An 18,407-nucleotide genomic window follows, 5' to 3' on the forward strand; every position below is an offset into this window, starting at 1 on the left:
TCCTTTTATTCTCTTATCCCCACCATTTTGCCTATCTTTTCATGAGGATAAAAGAAGATATAATCATCAATACAAGAAATGAGAGTATATATGCAAGAGGGCACGCGAGATTGTTGAAGGAATTGTAAGTATTATTTAATTTTGTTATTCAATTAGTCATATTTTTTGTGATGATTTTAGTTTTGTTTGTTATAGGAGGCTTTTAAGGAACAATGATCTCAAGGATCCTTTATTCTAGAGCGTAGAATGACATCTTGATAGTTGTTATAAGAAACCAGAGCATTTTGGGTGCATTAAAAGGTGTTGGATTTGGTATGGAAATTAGAGATTATTTTGGAGCATTTACACGCCTTAACAGCTCGAGTGTTATTACAAGAGGGAGCTAGAAATTGTAATGACAAATATAAGGCAACAAGCAATAAAGGATGTTGAAGCTTCATTTGAAGCTCAATTGGAAGCCTGCTTGGAAGCTCGGCTTGCAAAAATGAAAGAGGAGATGCTGAGACCTTAAAGAACTCGTGATAAGAGATAACTACTGATGCACCTCAAATGTAGTCTTCTAGATTTCACAGCACGAAAGAGATTAATGTTCTTAGAAGTGTGTCAGAGGGTCTTTCAGTTAGAAATATCGATAAGTTATGTGAGCTATATCTAGAGGACCTTGATTGATGTTTGGTCACTCTTGGTAGCATTCACACTTTGGAACAAACTGTCCACCACAAGTAAATGCAGTAAGATCAAGTGAGAGTAGTGGTAGAAAATGTAAAAGTACCAAAGGTGCTTGTCCTATTCCCTACTGATGAGGTCAAGACTGTGTCTGAAGTTGTTGATACTTTTATCATGTAGCTTAAGAGACTTGTGAGTATGGTTTAAGCTATAATATGTTTTACAAATATTTCATGCATTTTAGTAAATATTTCTTTCTTATCATGTTTTCTTATTAACTATCTCTTGCCTTTTCAGCTTCCTTCGCCAAATATTCTCCTGTCAAAACTTTCACAACCCCCGTTGCAACTATTGCCACCACAGTTAACTCCTCTCTGACAAATAATTTACTAACCTATGATAAATCATTCAAAGAAAAAACATTTGTAAAGGAAAAGCATTTGATAATTTCACTTTGTGTGTGTATTAGCAAGTTTTACTTGTCAATTTACAAAATCATTTGCAAGCATATCTGAACATGTAAGTTGACTTGTTAAAAACTATTCAATTCATTTTTTATGGATATATTAGTTATAAATCTTGTGATTTTAATTATAGGATAATGAAAACATATCAAACAATAGTCCTGTAAAAGTATGCACATAAACTTAAGGATTCTACATGAATCAAGCCAAAGGTAAGTGCAATTAACATTTTATTAATCTATTCAATTATTAAGATTAATTCCTAATTTCTTATATATATTTTTTCATATAGAGTCGTAGGTGACCATAGAAGATTGGTTTTTGTGACTTATATATAATAAGACACATGCTCAACATTATCATATTATGAATGACTGAATTTACTAATGAGATAAATATATCTTTGAAAAGCTAATTTTATTGTTATTTGAATTAATTAGTTAATATTTTAATTACAATTTTATAATTTACTTTAGATGTTTGACATGATGGATTCATTTTTTGAGGAAGAAATTGATGACATCCTCATACATTAGGCATAATATTTTGCAAATGGTATGTGAGGTTTATGTAGCTTTTTAAAAAATGTATAGACAATTTTGAGCTTTATGTAGTTTCTATAAAATTTTATATTGAAATTTAAATTGTTTAAAATGTATTAGAATTGGCTGACTGGTGATAAATTATACAACCCATTTTGATATGCAAAAATTAGGGGAATGAGTAGAAACAAATTTATTGTTTTTTTAAAAAATAACTTTTAATAGTGGTTAAGATAATAACAACTATTAAAAATGCTATTTTTTAACAGCAATTATTAATATACCCGCTGTTAAAAGTGAGACTTTTAATAACGATTGTTATGATACTTGCTATTAAAAGTCACCTTTTTTTCCACAAAAATTAAATAATGGCCAACTTTTAACAATGGACTTGGAATTGCTATTGAAAATTAATTTTCAACTTCCATTGGACAACTATTGTTGAAAGTCATAGACTTTTAATATTCCCTAAAACAACAATAATTCTATAATTACTGTTAAAAGTATTTTTTTATGCGTTATTAAAAGCCTATCATATAATAGTGTCTTATAATTTTTGTTTTTTTTATAGCAATAGCTAATAAAAGTAATGCTTTACTTTAATTGGGTTAATTAGGATATTTGGTCATTGAAAGATATTCTTAATTATTTTTTACTTTTGGATTATCACAACTAAATTTTAGGATAATTAAAATGGTAAAGAAATGGTTATGAAACAATTAGAGTATCATAACTCTAGGACACTCAAATTTGTTTTCTTAAAAGTCCATTTGTGGATTGTCAACTCTGACACGCTCTCATCTGAGGTCACCTTCCAATGATTGCCAACTCTATATTATCAAAAAAATTCAGAAATTTTTAATATTTTGAAACCAATCTTTTATGTTTATCGGTCAAATTTTAGATTTACAAGTCAATTATGCGTTTTTCATCTCTGCACTAGTTCATAAAGATAAGATATTCTTTTTAAATTTTTTACCATTTTTACAACTAATTTAATAAAATTAAAATTTTATTTTTTAAAAAGTTAAAACCATCAACATTTTCTCAAATAATAATTATTAAAAAAAGTCAAATCCCCTGAAAAAATGGATTTCATTCTTAAAAGTCAAATCTCCCGGCCTTTCATCACCATTTGACTCAGAACAGTGACAAAATTAAATTAAATTATTTCTTAAGACGAAGAAATTTGCTCCACCCAATCTATCCTTTACAAGTCAATTATTATCTTTTATATTTACCAGTCAAAATTTTACATATACAAGGCAATTATGCGTTTTTCATCTTCTGCACTAGTTCATAAAGATCAGATATTCTTTTTTAAATTCTTTCTACCATTTTTACAAGTAGTTTAATAAAATTCAAATTTTATTTTATAAAACTTTAAAACCATCAATATTTTCTCAAATAATAATTATTAAAAAAAATCAAATCCCCTGGACAAATGGATTTTCATTCTTAAAAGTCAAATCTCCCGGCCTTTCATCATCAGTGGACTCGGAACAGTAGCAAAATTAAATTAAATTATTTCTTAGGCCGAAGAAATTTGCTCCACCCAATCTATCAAATGAAAATGATTTTTATTGCTGGAAAGGAATGAAATATAATAAAGTAAAAAAATAAAATTAAATATAAGATGATTAAAATGTGAAGGGAATAAATAAATTATATTCATAAGAGAGAAGGATAATTTAGTTTATGAAATTAGAAGTCATGATTCATAAAGTTTTTGGAGGATGAGATGATTATCACATTTGTGATATATAACATTAAGTTTTATTATGCTTACTATGAGAAGAAAAAATAATTTAATTATTTTTATTTTTATAATCTATTCCATTCATATCTTTTTAGCAACCAAATAAGATTATAGGGTTATAAAAATCAAACAAAAAAGATTAGTAACAACTTGTTTGTAGATTCCTCATTCGGTGCTCAACACCGAATGCTTATCAGGGTTATAAGCAATTATGTCCCTCCATTTCAGCTCAAATTGATCTCACCACCCATTTAAATTAATTTTTAAATATTTTTAATATTATATTTACTAAAATAAAAAATATAAAAAATTTAATATTAAATCAGACTATTTAGAGTATATTTAAATGGTAAACTTATAAAATTTATAAATTTTTTATTATTAAATTATATCATCTAAATTAGATTTGAACTGTCCAAAGTTTACCTATATAGTCAAATTATAATTTTTTTAATATTAAATTAAATTGTTAGATTAAATTTGTACTCAGATTGATAATGAATAGATATAATAAAATTTTAAATTTTTTATATTAATAAATATAATATTAAAAATATTTTAAAATTAATTTAAATAAATGATAGGGATCAAGTTAGATTGAAATAGAGAATTAGAATTGCTTTAGCTGAGCACGCAAATTCCTTGTTTGCAGTACTAGTCTACTTTTTTTTTTTCTTGGGAGAATTTCCTAAAAAGATCAAGGATGTGACATTATTACAAATAAAATAAATATGAAATTTTACTATAATAATTTGGGTTTGAACTGAAATTAAAATAGTAGGCAAAATGACTGAAAAATAACTTTTTTTTTGAGTTAAAATCTTTACTTTATGCGTTAATTTCATATAGTTTTACTTCTTCAAATCTTTACTTTATATGATAATTTCTTGACAATCACTTGATAACTCAATTATCATACATATTAAATATGTAATGTTACATGTTAATTCTCTATAGTTAATTGTTAAAATATACTTTGCATTTCAATTCCCTAATATCACTTGATAACTTGTTAACTCAATTATCATACTTGTTAAATGCGCGTAATGTTACTTGATAATTTTTTATAGTTAGTTATTAAAACATTTACTTTACATATTAATTTCATAACATTACTTAATATATAACTTAATAACTCAATTACTGTATTTATTAAACTAGTAATGTTAGTTGTTAATTTCCTATAGTCACTTGTTAAAATATTTACTTTACATGATAACTTGTTAACATTTAAAATAAATATTTTAACAAGTAACTATGAGAAATTAACAAGTAACATTATGCATTTAACAAGTATGTTAATTGAGTTTACAAAGTTATCAAGTAGTGTTATGGAATTAACATGTAAAAATAAATATTTTAACAAGTGACTAATAGGAATTAACATTTCAAGTAAATAACTCAAGAAGGTTATTTCAATCATTTTATCTTATATTTTAATTTCAATTCAAGTTTAAATTCCTGCAGCGAAATCTCATATTTTTTTGATACTCCTTTGTAATAATATTACATTCTTGGTCCTTTAATAAACTTCTCCCTTTTTTTCTTTGGATGAAATGGGTTGATTTTAGAAAGCACTGATATTGATAAACACACAGGTTAAAGGAAGAAATTGGCTGGCACGGTAGTCCAACTAAAATGGAGAAGTTAAAGGAAAAAGCAAGCAAGGAGGTAGTAGGGTAGAAAATGACAATTAACATTTAAACAAAAAACAAAAAAGGCTTTGACCACGTGTAAAATTTTATGCACAAATTTAATTTGGAGGGAAATTCTTAAGAATAAAATATAAATTTCCAATTTTGAAGAGAAAGGCTTTGAATAATATATATATATATATATATATATTTCCAATTTTTATTATTCTAACTAAAATGTTTTTGAAAAAAAAACAATTGTACCAAAAAAAATTGTAATATCACGTTATTTTCTGCAAAAAAATCATTGATAAATATTGAGATAATGAAAGCTTTAGTCTCTCATGTTTGTTTCAGTTATTAATTTGATTCTTAAAATTTAATTTTTTATTAATTTTTTTCTTTAGATTTATTTTAATTATATCCGTTTGATTCTTAGTCTAAATAGGAGGTAACAGTGTTTACATTTGTGTTGACATAGACAATGAAATACTGAGAGCAGTCATTTAAATTAATGAAAAGAAGTGCAACTACTCAAGCAGAAAAACATAAACTCAAATTTTAAAAAATAAAAGAACAAAGCACAGCATAAGGGTATAAATTAATAAAAAATAAAAATATTTGAGGGTTAATTTATTCTCATTTAATTGTATATACATGTCAATTCATCAAAATATTTTACATATTAAATTAATTTATTTTTTAAAACTTAATGAGTTAACATGAAAATTTAATAAAAAATAAAAAATTAAATTTAAAAAATTAAATTGATTATCCAGCGAAATTTGAGGGGTCAAAAGTTTTTTTATCGAAGACAAAAAGCTTAAACTAACATTTGGGATTTGGTCCCCACTTTACTAACGTGTTGGCTCCGTCACTGAATTTAATGACTCAAAACTATTTTTTTTCCTTGAGAAGAAGTTTGCTCCTTCCAATTTGTCTATCAGCTGAAAATGATTTTTTCCCATTCACATTTAACTGAGGTACGTAAAATCAGATTGGTCATTAAATCGATCATGATTTTGAATCATGGGTTAGTGATTTAATCGAGGTTGAACCGGGGATTGAACCGGTGGCAAACCGGTCATGATTAAAATAATACAATTTAAATAAAAAGACATTAATTATAAAAATATTCAATCAAACCCAACCACTCAAAAATCTAACAATAATAAAATACTATATTTTTGAACTTAGCATGCTCTATCTCTAATTTTTCATTTTTTGACTTCAATTTTACTTTTTTTTGTTATCTTTTTTCCGAACTTAGAGCTCTGAAAAATTAAAAATGAAAAAAAAAATCAAAAACGACGTCATTTTGGGGTAAAAGTCTGAAAAAATATTAATCCGGTTAACCCAGTCAACCCACCAGGTTATCCGGGTTATACCGGGTTGAACCCGGGTTGACCGGGTTATACCGGTTTATTCCCTCACCAGGTTAAGAGCAAACCCAGACCGGACAGGGGACCGGTTCACCGGTTTCCGGGTTGACCCGACCGGTCCGATCCGGTTTTCAATACCATGCATTTAACTGCGTATAAAAAACATTTATTTGTGTTTAAAAAAGAAAAATCAAAGACGACCCATTAGTGACCACTTGTTTAATTTACCAAGTCATCAAACCCCACGCGCCTACCTAGCACTGGAAATAATAATCATTTTTCTTCATTTCTTTTCAAAGTTTTAGTTGAACATACCCAGGATAGGACCTGTCTGTTCTCTTTAAATCAGATCGAAGACAGAAAATTCCAGAGTTTTAAGGAAACTGACCATGTCTATCATCATTTTCATGCTGTGTTTGTACCTGAACATAGCATATTCAGACGAAAATGTGAATAATGTTGGATTCAGGTATGATGGATACTTCAAGTTGAGTGCAGGCAGTGAGCAAGAGCTCAGACATTCGAATCTGACGGCTAAAGCAATATATGCCGATAGTGGCCTTAGTGAAGCATCGCAAGTCTTTTACAATCTTCCTCTTCGATTCAAGAATTCCAACGCCACTCCTTCTGTCTTCTCTTTCTCTACCACTTTCATCTTTGCAATAGTAGCCACTGATCCTGAATTTCACGGCCATGGACTCGCCTTAGCTATCTCGCCGACTAGAGGTATTCCTCAAGCTCAGCCAAACCAGTATCTTGGCCTATTCAATGCTACCAACAATGGTGAAAGTTACAATCATATTGTTGCAATAGAGCTTGATACTGATGAGGATTTTCAGTTTCATGATATTGATGATAACCATCTTGGAATTGATATAAATGGGTTGGACTCTGTCAATAGTTCTTCAGCGGCATACTATAATGATCGTGGTCGTCTCAGAAAGCTAGATCTTACAAGTGGAGAACCGATGCAGGTTTGGGTTGAATACGACAGTAAAGATCATAAACTCAGTGTCACAATTCATCCCATAAACATACCTAAACCTGAGATTCCTCTTCTCACACTGAAAACAGATCTTTCTTCTATTTTCTCTGAGTTTATGTTTGTTGGGTTCTCATCCTCTACCGACTCAAATTCATCTCATTACATATTGGGTTGGAATTTCAGGATGAACGGTCAAGCTGAGGAGATTAATCTTTCTCGCCTTCCTGACATTCCTGGGATTTTAGATCCAAATGAAATCGGCGGAGGGAAAGGATACAAGAAAGTTTTGATAGTTATATCACCGCTAGTAGTAGGTGTGGTTTTCCTTCTAATCTTGATTTATGGTGCGATCATGATCTCGAGGAGGAGAAAATTCATTCAAGTTCTTGAAGATTGGCAAATCTTGTATGGGCCTCATAGGTTCACTTACAAGGACTTGTTCATTGCAACAAAAGGGTTTAGAGATGGACAACTTCTTGGCAGAGGAGGTTTTGGAAGAGTATACAGAGGAACTCTACCATTTTCCAATGTTCAAATTGCAGTAAAAAGAATTTCTCATGATTCAAGACAAGGAATGAAAGAATTCATAGCAGAAATCGCAACCATCGGTCGTCTCAGGCATCCAAACTTGGTAAGGCTTCTTGGCTATTGCAGAAGAAAAAATGAACTCCTCTTAGTCTATGACTACATGCCTAATGGAAGTCTAGACAAGTTCCTCTACCGCATGCCAAACAGCATACTCAGCTGGAAACAAAGATTCAAGATCATAAAAGATGTGGCATCTGGACTCTTGTATCTTCACCAGCAATGGGTTCAAGTCATCGTCCACAGAGACATCAAACCAGCCAATGTTCTGATTGACAATGACATGAATGCTAGACTGGGAGATTTCGGCCTTGCCAAGCTATGGGACCATGGAAATGATCCTCAAACATCTCATGTGGCAGGAACTCCGGGCTACATAGACCCAGAAATTGTGCAGAGTGGAAAATCAAGCACGTGTACTGATATATATTCATTTGGGGTGTTTCTGTTGGAGGTTGCTTGCGGTAGAAGGCCGATCGAAACTCAAACTTCGCCGGAGAAAGTATTGCTGTTAGAATGGGTTATGGTGTGTTTGGATAAGGGAGACATATGTGAAGCAGTGGACAGCAGATTGGGGGATGAATATGTTGTGGAAGAAGCTGATTTGGTGCTCAAACTTGGGTTGCTCTGCTCACACCCTGTTGCTTCAGCTAGGCCTACGATTTCTACTATAGTGCAAATTTTTGATGGAGATTCTCAGTTGCCTGATAACTTATCAGACTTAATGAAGTTTAGAAAAGTTGGAGGCTGGTCAGGTCAAGGATGTTCTTCATCATTCTCCACCTTTCCTACTGGGCAGACTTCTATTGCTTCAATCACTTTTACAGAACCATTTGCCTCTGATGGCCGCTAGTTGATGAATTACATGTAGTTTCAATACAAATGTAAACTTACGTAGATGTGTAAATAAACAAAATCATGGGTTTATTTTTATCTACTTTTGGTCTTGCCACTATTATTTTGATAGTTGCATTCAATTCCTTGCAATTTAGTTGTAATATAATAGTATTATTTAATTCTCTTTTGGTGCATTTAGCTTGTCGGCCTAATGTATTTGAATTAATTTGTAACACTAACCTAAGTTTATAATTAAATAAAAATAGTATAACTTAAAAGATAAATATTTAAGAAAAACAAAATTTTGATATAATTTTCAGTATCTATATAATTATAAATTTATATTTTGATATAATATATCTACGTTGACAAGGATTCCGATTGTTAGCAAGTCAAGCCTTTCACATGAGAATCAAATTAGAAAAGGGGAAGGTGGAATACGTGGACAAGAATTAAAGAAGAGCAATAATTTAAGGAGGAAGAAATTTCCAGCTGGTACACAAGGACAAGAATCAAAGGAAATCTAAATTTTAGAGTAAATCGCGCCAAAAGACGTCTGAAGCACTTTTTTTTTTTTAACCAACAAAATAAGAAAAAATCTAATTTTAAGCTACAAGTTCGTAGGACTACAATGAAAATAAATTTATATATCAAAAGACAAAAAACCCCATACCTTTTTTTTTGAAAAATAAAAAAAGTTTACTCACAGTTGTCCACACTGGCTGTCTCTAACAGCCACCAATCACTAGAGACCAACAATTAATAACAAGGCCAATAGCTGAACCACGTAAGTGGTCATTAAACCATTTAAAATCCTCAAGGTCAATGGGGTTTGAAATTAAACTCATAACTTGTGAGCTCACCAAAAAGATAGTAACCATCAAACTACCCGATTACCTTAGTGCTTGTTTGGATATAGATTTAAAATTAATTATTTTGAATGGGGTTGTTAAACCCTCAACAGTCAACACAACTTGTCATTGACTTTCACTTATTAATCTATGCATAATGGTCTGCTGCAAAATAGGAGATATGAAAATTTAAGGATTTGATAAGTTCACTTTGTGTGTGTATTAGCAAGTTTTACTTGCCAATTTAGAAAATCATTTGCAAGCATATCTGAACATGTAAGTTGACTTGTTAAAATCACTACTAGACCTGTCATTTTATTAACTTTTATTTGTTAATTACAAAAGTAATTAGTTGTAAATTGAGAGATTTGAAAATTCATACGAACCCATTTTAACATGTTATTTCACTAAAATTTAATTGTCACTTTATACAAAAAAACTACTAGCCCCAACATATTAGCAATTAAAGTTAACAAAATTATAGGTTGAGTAAATTATTTCCTCCATCTCTATATATAAAGAATTTTTTAAAAATTTATTTTATTTTTAAATATAATAAGTGTCATGATATTTTTGAGTAATCAAATAATTTTATTGTTATCTTAAAAAAAAGAGTTATTAATTGCGTGCCTTGCTCAAACACCAAAATGATATTAATTGACATTCTTTGAAGCAAAATTGAAAATTAATTTGATTTAATAGGATTTCAACTAAATAAAAAACATTTATTAATATGTGTAATTCAGGTAAACACACTTTTTATATAAAAAAGGAAGGAGTAAGGCTTAATAAGTCCATTTGATGTTATAATAATCAAGTGATTTTTAAAAATTTATTACTTATGTTATTTTTTTGTTATATAATCAAAGTGGTTTGATTGATGGCTTGATGATAACTACCCTTTTGTATTCTATTTTATTTTTTGCATTATATAATTATAAATTTACATGTTAATTGATTATTTGATACGTATACCAGTTGTTTGGTTAATTATATTTCATACATTAAAGTCAGACAACTTATTGTAGCATGAAAGGAGTGCCAATCAATAATTCCTCCTCTAATAAATATCCAAATGCCTTGACACATGGTAGACACAGGTTGGACTTTCAACGATAAGATCAATCTTTCACCCGTTGCCTCGATTGGTGAAAACCCTAGCCGCAGCAATCGATTGTTTTTCATCATCATCATCATCATCATTATCGCAGAGACGCAGGGGAAAGGGATGGAGAAGCTTATTTATGTTCACGTTCTCAAGATGGGAAAATATTCAAAAAAAGATTTGTACGGTTCGTTTACAATGATGCAGCAAACGACTGGAATGTGATCAAACAAAGAAGCGATGGTGGTGTTGGTGTTAAAATGTCGCGAAATTTTCAAGATGTAGTTACTCTGAACTCCCCAGGCCCTGCTCTTGTGCATACCGGCTGCGAAGCGATTGGTTCCTGCATTTTCGTGATCGGTGGGGTTAATGCCCTCTGTGATCGATCTTTTATGGGAGCTCGCGATGGTTCCGGCGAGTTAAGAGAAATTAGCCAACCTGTTGTTTCTATTTATTCCCCAAATTTCTCTGTGTGTTTATCGCTGAGCACAATTGTTGCCTATAGGAGGAAGAAGGCACTTTGTATCAACTAGATTGCAAGAACAATAGCAATTGGAGTGTCTATCAGAAGGATTTACCTTATCCATCAGGTGCCCTCATTGTTTTTAATGATGGGATTCTTTTACATCTTTAGTCCTGGGAAGCAATTGACTTACTGCGATATTAGCAACAAGAATGAACTTTATGTGGTTGACCTCCCTCGATCGTTCTGGTTTTGGTGGCGACAGTTATGAAATCGATCGAATTCATTGTCCTTTCTAAGAATAGGTTCTGCGTCGTGTGGGATGCCGACATTGGTGTCATTAATCAAATCCAAGTACATTACATCAGATTCTCAGTCTCTCATCATCTAACTCAGTCCACTTTTGATGTTGAGAAGACGCGGCGCTTCACTGTTGGTGGCCCTAGGCCAAGTTCTGTGGCAGTGTAAGTTGGTCCTCCTGATTGTGTGATTTGGCTTAAATGCATTTACATCATTTCCATTTGAAGTTCCTCTCTTGAATTTGCTTTTGCTCCATGTTTGTTGCATTCTCCCTTTGATTTTTCTTTATTTATTATTTCTAGTATGGATATGGTTCTTTTGAGTTTTTTTCACATTGGATGGATTTTTTACTTTTTTTATTTTTAATTAAAAGCTTATGCTTTGATTTGCACGTGAAACCTCAGTCTTCAATGGCCTAAGAGAAAAATATGGATTTTGTACTATTATCTATGTTTGGTCATGCACTATATTTGCTTGTATTGCTTAGTTTGCCTCTTTAACAGTTTTTTTTTTTTTTTTGCTGAGTTTTATATTTTGAGGAAGAAATTATAATACAATGTGCAACTTAAAACCGGAACAGTGAATTGTCTTGTTTGGGTGAATAATCAGAAATGGACCCTCAAGCATTGGTTTATGATGGTCAATGTCTCCATGATCACACGATAATTGCTATTGAAGTGGTGTTATTGGTCTCTTCCTTGTTTATAACTATCTTGCTTTTTTAGTCCAATGTTTTGACTTTTTTAATTCACGTTTTTAGAGGTCATATTCAGATGAGGCGAACAGCTCGATCGGTGTGATTGATGCAATCTTTATATTTACATATTGTAAAGGCTAATGGGCTTCACTGTTTCTGTTTTTTCCCAATAGTTAAGGGCAAGCAAGGCTTGATCACCGAAGGTAAAAAGGGGGGGGGGGGGGGGGGGACACACACACACTAACAGGCGCAGGAAATATTATGGGGTTTAGTGTTTTGAGCAGTTAACCTCCGTCAATTTTTTTTTATTTTGATAAATTGGCCTACTAGTCCAAATAAATTTTATGTTCAAAATATATAGACCAAATTTTTGAAAAATTAAAAATGTGTCTGGTTTATATTAATATATAAAAGATTTATTATTAATATATAAAAAGTTTATCATTGGAAATTAAAAAATTTATGAGGAATTTATCATTTATATACAACAATATATCATTGACAAATATAATAAAAAATATAATAACTGTTGGGATGTTTGCTTAGTTTGGTCATATAATATGTTATATTTGTAAAAGTCCTTATTTTACTTTTTTGTGGTTAGTTTTTTTAGATTTTTATTTTTATATAATTAGGAAAAGCTGAAAGACTGTGGGCCCATGATTAAAATTTGATGTGTGACTCATGATTAAAAATTTATTATTAAATAAATAATCTATAAAAAATTCACATATCATGATTTAATTGGATACAAGTACCTTAAGTATATAATGTTAAATATATAAGTTTCTTCTTAAAAATATATATTGGTAAAGAAGTGGATTTGAAATTGTAACAACAAAATTACAAATTTAATTTAGCTATTAAAAGGTTGGTGTTCAACTTAATTAATAAATAGGCTTTGTTATTTCGAATGAATGACAAATTCTACATAAAATATTTTCTACTTGTATTTTTAACATGTACAAACTTTTTTTGAGGAATTCTAGATATCTTGTACTGATAAATAGGGCAACCTTTACCTTAATTCATTCTTTCTAGGAGCAATTTTGTACATCCATTAAAGAATTGTCAATTTCATCATGATTTGCTTAAGAGTATTGCATGGGTGCCACAAACCATCTGACCTAGCTTCTTATTGTAATGTTAAAGGGAAAATCTGCCCTAACTTTGTGCTCCAAAATTGGATGGGGGGTTGAGCTTTCATAATTTTATGAATTTCTATGATGCGTTGCTTGCTCAAACTACTTGGCGAGTTCTTCAAAATCCAAATGAGGCATGGGTCTAAGTCCTTAAAGCTGTTTATTTTCCATCCTACTCCTTTTTACAAGCGAAAAATCATCGCAGAGCCTCGTGAACCTGGAGTAGTATATTAATAGGGCGAGATCTCCTCCTTAAAGATGCTTGCTTTAGACTTGGCTCGGCAAGGACATAGGGGTTAGGTTAGGTCCTCAGATTTCAAGTTTGCTTTGTTCTTAATAATTTAAATATTATTATTTATAAATAATTATTCAAAATTTATAATTTATTTTTTAAATATTAACACCTCAATTGATGTTTCTGTATGTGAAAATTTGTGAATAAAAATAAAAAAATATTTAAAAATAAATTATTAAAAAGAATTTTATAAAAAAATTAATATTGATTAGGTCTTCAAATTTTCTAAGTTCTTCTCTGTAATTGTTTTGATCAGCTAAAAGTCATATCAACAAATATCTAACGGAGGGGTGATACTGCTATGGCTTTAATACATGAAAGGAAGTGAAGATTATAACTAAAGTGTCAGTTGTTCAACTTTCCAAGTGGGTTAAGAATATATTAATTATAATATGTCCATAGTAATTTATACTTATGAGAAGGAATGACACTTAAAATTAGTCAAGTAAAGTCCTAACAAATTTTAAAATGAAAGGTAAAGTCCTTTAAGTTCTTAATTGGTATTTTCACATAATGTAATATGTTTTTAATTTTAAAATTGAAAAAACTAGTTTCAAATTTAACAAAACAATATTAATTTTATCCGTCAATTTAGAGATTTATTTTTCTTTTTTTAATACAAAATTATAAAATATCAAAATATCAAATTTGGATAGTGTAATTTTTGAAGGAAGACTTATAATTTATCATATTATTTTAATTCACAAATCACGTATAAATTTTTGAAAAACTAGTTGAGATGACTAATATTCAAAAGATAATGGGTTAAGAGTTATATTTTCCTCTCAACTTTACTCAAAAGGTCATTCATTAGTCACCCTCAACTCAACTCAAAGTCAATTTTATCTTTTAATATTAAAGATTCCTTTTGCCTTTGTCATGCCTATTTATTTACAGTTAATTGGTTAATGAGTCCCGCCATTTATATTTTTTAATATTTTTAAATAAAAAAATACACATCATACACTCTCTCCCCCTTCTGTCTCCTTCTCTTCCTCCTCTCCTCCCTACTTTCCATCTCTCTCCTCCATTCTTTCTCCCTCCCTGATTACTAAAAAAATGTAAATTAGTGAGGGAATTTAGTCAGGGCTCACATGTTCATCTCTAAAATGGCAAATTAAAGAGGAATGTTGATTTTATAGCTTGATTTAAAATTAACAAGAAAAATAGTAAGGGATTGTCAATTCCTCTCTAAAATAAAATAATTAGTGAGAAAAATAACAAAGAACCATCAATCCATTTCTAAAATAATATAATTAGTGAGGAAAATAATGAGGGATTGCCAATTTCTCTTTAAAATGAGATAATTAGCAAGGGATTATATCCCTAGATAATTACTAAAAAAATTTTCTTTTTGAAAATGACTTTTAATTATATATTTAATTTAATTATTTTCATTTAAAAATAAAATTGAAAATAAAAAATTAACTAAAATTCATAATAAAATTATTAAATATTTAATATTTGCTTTATTTGAAGTTCATTTTCATTAATAAAATAATATTTTATTTAAAATAAAATGCAAAGAATCATTTAAATAATTATAAATATTTTAACATATTAATAATTGAAAATAAATAAAATATACATGTGTATTTTTATAATATATTATTTGATATATTTGTGTAGTTAAATAATATATATTTAATTTCTAATATAATGATTGTAAATGTCTTTTAGTTCAACTAACAAAGAAAGAGAATATAAAACTTGGAACGTAAGAAGTCAAGAGTTCAAATCTTGGCCCTAATTGGTATAAACATAATGAATATGTGATATGACAAGGAGCAGGTGACATGATGTGAGGTAGAGGATGACATGGCATGAATTGTCTTACACGTGGTGTGTGATAGGGTACAAGATGGTAGGTAACATAATAGGTGACGAAGCATAAGGTTATAGGTGACATGTCATGAGTTGACGCATATGAGGCGAACGTGGTATTAGGTGGCCATTTTTAAATATAGGCATGTTTAGCGAGGAATTAGCTGGGGCTTGATCTTACTTTGGTATGCCTTCCCTATCTCTTTTTCTTCCTTCTACACATTTCAAAGTTTGTTTTCATGAGTGAGAGATGTTGTTTTTATACCTAAGGGCTTTTGGATTCAAACCCATTAGTTCTAATGGAGCTAACGAGAATTATTTAACACTTCTAAACTTAGTTTTATGGATTTTATAAGGTTATAAGTTTGGGGCTAGAGTATTGGATGAATCCCAGCCACTTTAAGGAGAAATTTAGGTTACTAGGTTTTGTATTTGTTGTTGTTTAAGTTAATGTGAGTTAAATGGTGTTAATAGAAGTTATTAAGCTCAAGTTGTGAATTCGAACTTGTGGTTAGGAAGTTGAAGTAGTGGAAATGTGAGATTAGGAGTTGTAAGTGGCTTTTAAGAGGATTAATAGTGGTATTGGTTGCTATTAATGCTAGATTCTTTATTATCACATGGTTGTTAAGCTCTGGTAAGCTCGAGAAGCAAGTATTTAAAGGGTAACTTTTGAGTTCTTAAAGGTTTGAGGTAACTGAAGAATCTCTAATTCATGTTATTACTTGTTAAATTGATTTAGGTTATTTTTGTAAGAAAGAATAATGTGAATTTATTTAAATATAAACTTAATTATTGTTTAAGAAAAATAAATGCAAGTGGTGTTTTCATGATTTTCCATTAAAACTTATTCTATTGGAAAATGCCATGTCTTGTTGAAATATTTTATTATATTGTGAAATGGGAAGTTTTATATGCATGCTTATTATAGGTAACTACATGGTTATATGCATGCTTGGTTGATTTCCTTATGCCGTGAGTTATGAAAATACATGGTGATAAATTGTGTATAGTGGCATGATCATGCTTTGGGTAAGAGGATGCCTTAAGAGGATTAGATATTATTTCCACATGAAATTACATAATCAACACTATGGGTGGCCTCGATATTTGGTTTCTTAGGTTGGTTATTCCTAAATATCACCCAATAATGGGTGTAAGTGTAGGTTGTCAAGACCTTTTGCCTTTAATATCACTTAGACTAGGTGTGGGTAGGGCTGTAACATTCTGAGTTTTAATTCCTTGATTAATTAAACCTAATTAGGATAATTAAGTAAGTTGAAGTAGTGTGTGGTCAGAGAGGTCTAATAATCATATTTGATAGTATTTCAGCCTTATTTGTAGGTTTGGTATCGAGGTGGGCCACTTTGGTATTGAAAGGAGAAGAACGGAAGAGTTAAAGTTGTTGTGCCACATGCCGCGGCGTGAAGATTGTTCGCCACAGTGCACAAATGTAACATCTCGAGTTTTAATTTCCTGATTAATTAAATCTAATTAGGGTAATTAAGTAAATTGAAATGGTGTGTGGCCAGAGAGGTCTAATAATCATATTTGATGCTATTTCAGCCCTAGTTGTGGGTTTGGTATCGAGACGGACCACCCGAGTATCGAAAGGAGAAGAGAAGGAAGAGTTGAAGTTGTGCCACACGCCGTGGCGCGTAGATTGTCTGCCACAACGCATAGCCATCCTTGAGTGAGGAAGGACATTTCTGTGCTATGCGCCATAGCGCATGGCCATTTTTTGCACTTTATCAGACGCGAAATGAGACAGAAAAAAGAAAGAAAAGGAAGGAGAGAAAGGAGAGGTGTGCTAATGCTCTGCTAGAGTTTGCTTGGGGATCACTTTGAGAGTATTTTAAAGGCTATAAACACTCAAGATAAGTATCATACCTATTAATCTCCCCTTTTCTTCAACATTTATGAGTTTATGGTTAAGGTTTGATAATGAAAGTGGGAATTCGGTCCATATAGGTTATGAGTCTAAATTTGTCAACTCAAATGGAGTTAATGGGGGTAGATTAGAGTATTCAAACCTTAGTATAATGAGTTTTGGTGTTTTGGGTTATTAGGCACTATAAATGTCTAAAATCTCATTTATTATGGGTTGTTGGAAGTTTGTAATGCCATTAATAGGAATTTAATGGCTCATTAATGCTATTGGGAGCTAAAAGTAATTATTAAACCTAGTGGTTAGGCTCCACCTCTTGTAAGGTGAAGGTGGGCAATTTAGAAGTAAAGATTGAAGGTTTAATTGTTTGAGCTTATTGTGTTGATGGAATTCAACTTGGTTGATTGTAGTTTGGCTCTTGGTCACTTATTAGAGTGGAAATCCAAACTTAGAAGTTAATTGATTGAGGGGTAAACCTTTGACCTCTCAAAGGTTTGAGGTAACAGGAGAAAAACTCTATTTTAGATAGTTGTATATTAATTGATTGTTTGAATGCTAATGGTGAATATTACATGTATGAGATTGATTTTTATGTAACACTATATATTAGTTTTCATTGAGTATATGAACATTTGATTGAGCACAATGCTATTTTGGCTTGAAATGTAAAATGCAAAGTCAAAAGGGTTTTTATTATGAAAATGCTTATGTTTTGAAAATGAATGCAATGATGAGTAGAGATATTTGTATTAGTCATGAAATGAATTTAAGAAAAGGATAGGGATACACATTTGGGTAGCGTAAGGTCATGAGCCTAACATGGTTGTGGTATAGTGAGTAAATGAAAGCAAAAAAGTAAACTCAAGTGGGTAATGATTATGGCATGATCAGTAGCGAGAGTTTGCCTAGAGATTTAGGAGTAAAGAAAATTCATATGGTAATTAGGCTGCCATTTGGTGCGCGGGAGCTATAGCCTTATCCCACTATTTGT

At 30.6% G+C, this 18,407-nt stretch overlaps 1 protein-coding gene and 1 long non-coding RNA gene across 2 annotated transcripts; both read left to right on the forward strand.

Moving 5' to 3' along the window:
* The first annotated feature begins 6,745 nt into the window (after positions 1–6,745).
* Positions 6,746–8,954, forward strand: LOC129301411 (L-type lectin-domain containing receptor kinase V.9-like). Its single transcript, XM_054939963.1, has one exon. It carries the CDS (start codon positions 6,837–6,839, stop codon positions 8,868–8,870), a length of 2,034 nt encoding a protein of 677 aa, XP_054795938.1. The 5' UTR covers positions 6,746–6,836; the 3' UTR covers positions 8,871–8,954.
* Positions 8,955–10,794: 1,840 nt separating this feature from the next.
* LOC129301410 (uncharacterized) lies at positions 10,795–17,786 on the forward strand. The gene is made up of 3 exons (XR_008590983.1): positions 10,795–11,737; positions 16,873–16,981; positions 17,095–17,786. It is a non-coding gene; the product is annotated as an uncharacterized LOC129301410 (long non-coding RNA).
* The last annotated feature ends 621 nt before the right edge of the window (positions 17,787–18,407 follow it).

Source organism: Prosopis cineraria, unplaced genomic scaffold (genome assembly GCF_029017545.1).
Source record: "Prosopis cineraria cultivar Desert tree isolate PC_DT_omini unplaced genomic scaffold, ASM2901754v1 PC2098, whole genome shotgun sequence".
Taxonomy (NCBI): Eukaryota; Viridiplantae; Streptophyta; class Magnoliopsida; order Fabales; family Fabaceae; genus Prosopis; species Prosopis cineraria.

Bases quoted from the DNA above. Each gene is read 5' to 3' on its own strand.
- LOC129301411 (XM_054939963.1), top strand. From the start codon at position 6,837: ATGTCTATCATCATTTTCATGCTGTGTTTGTACCTGAACATAGCATAT.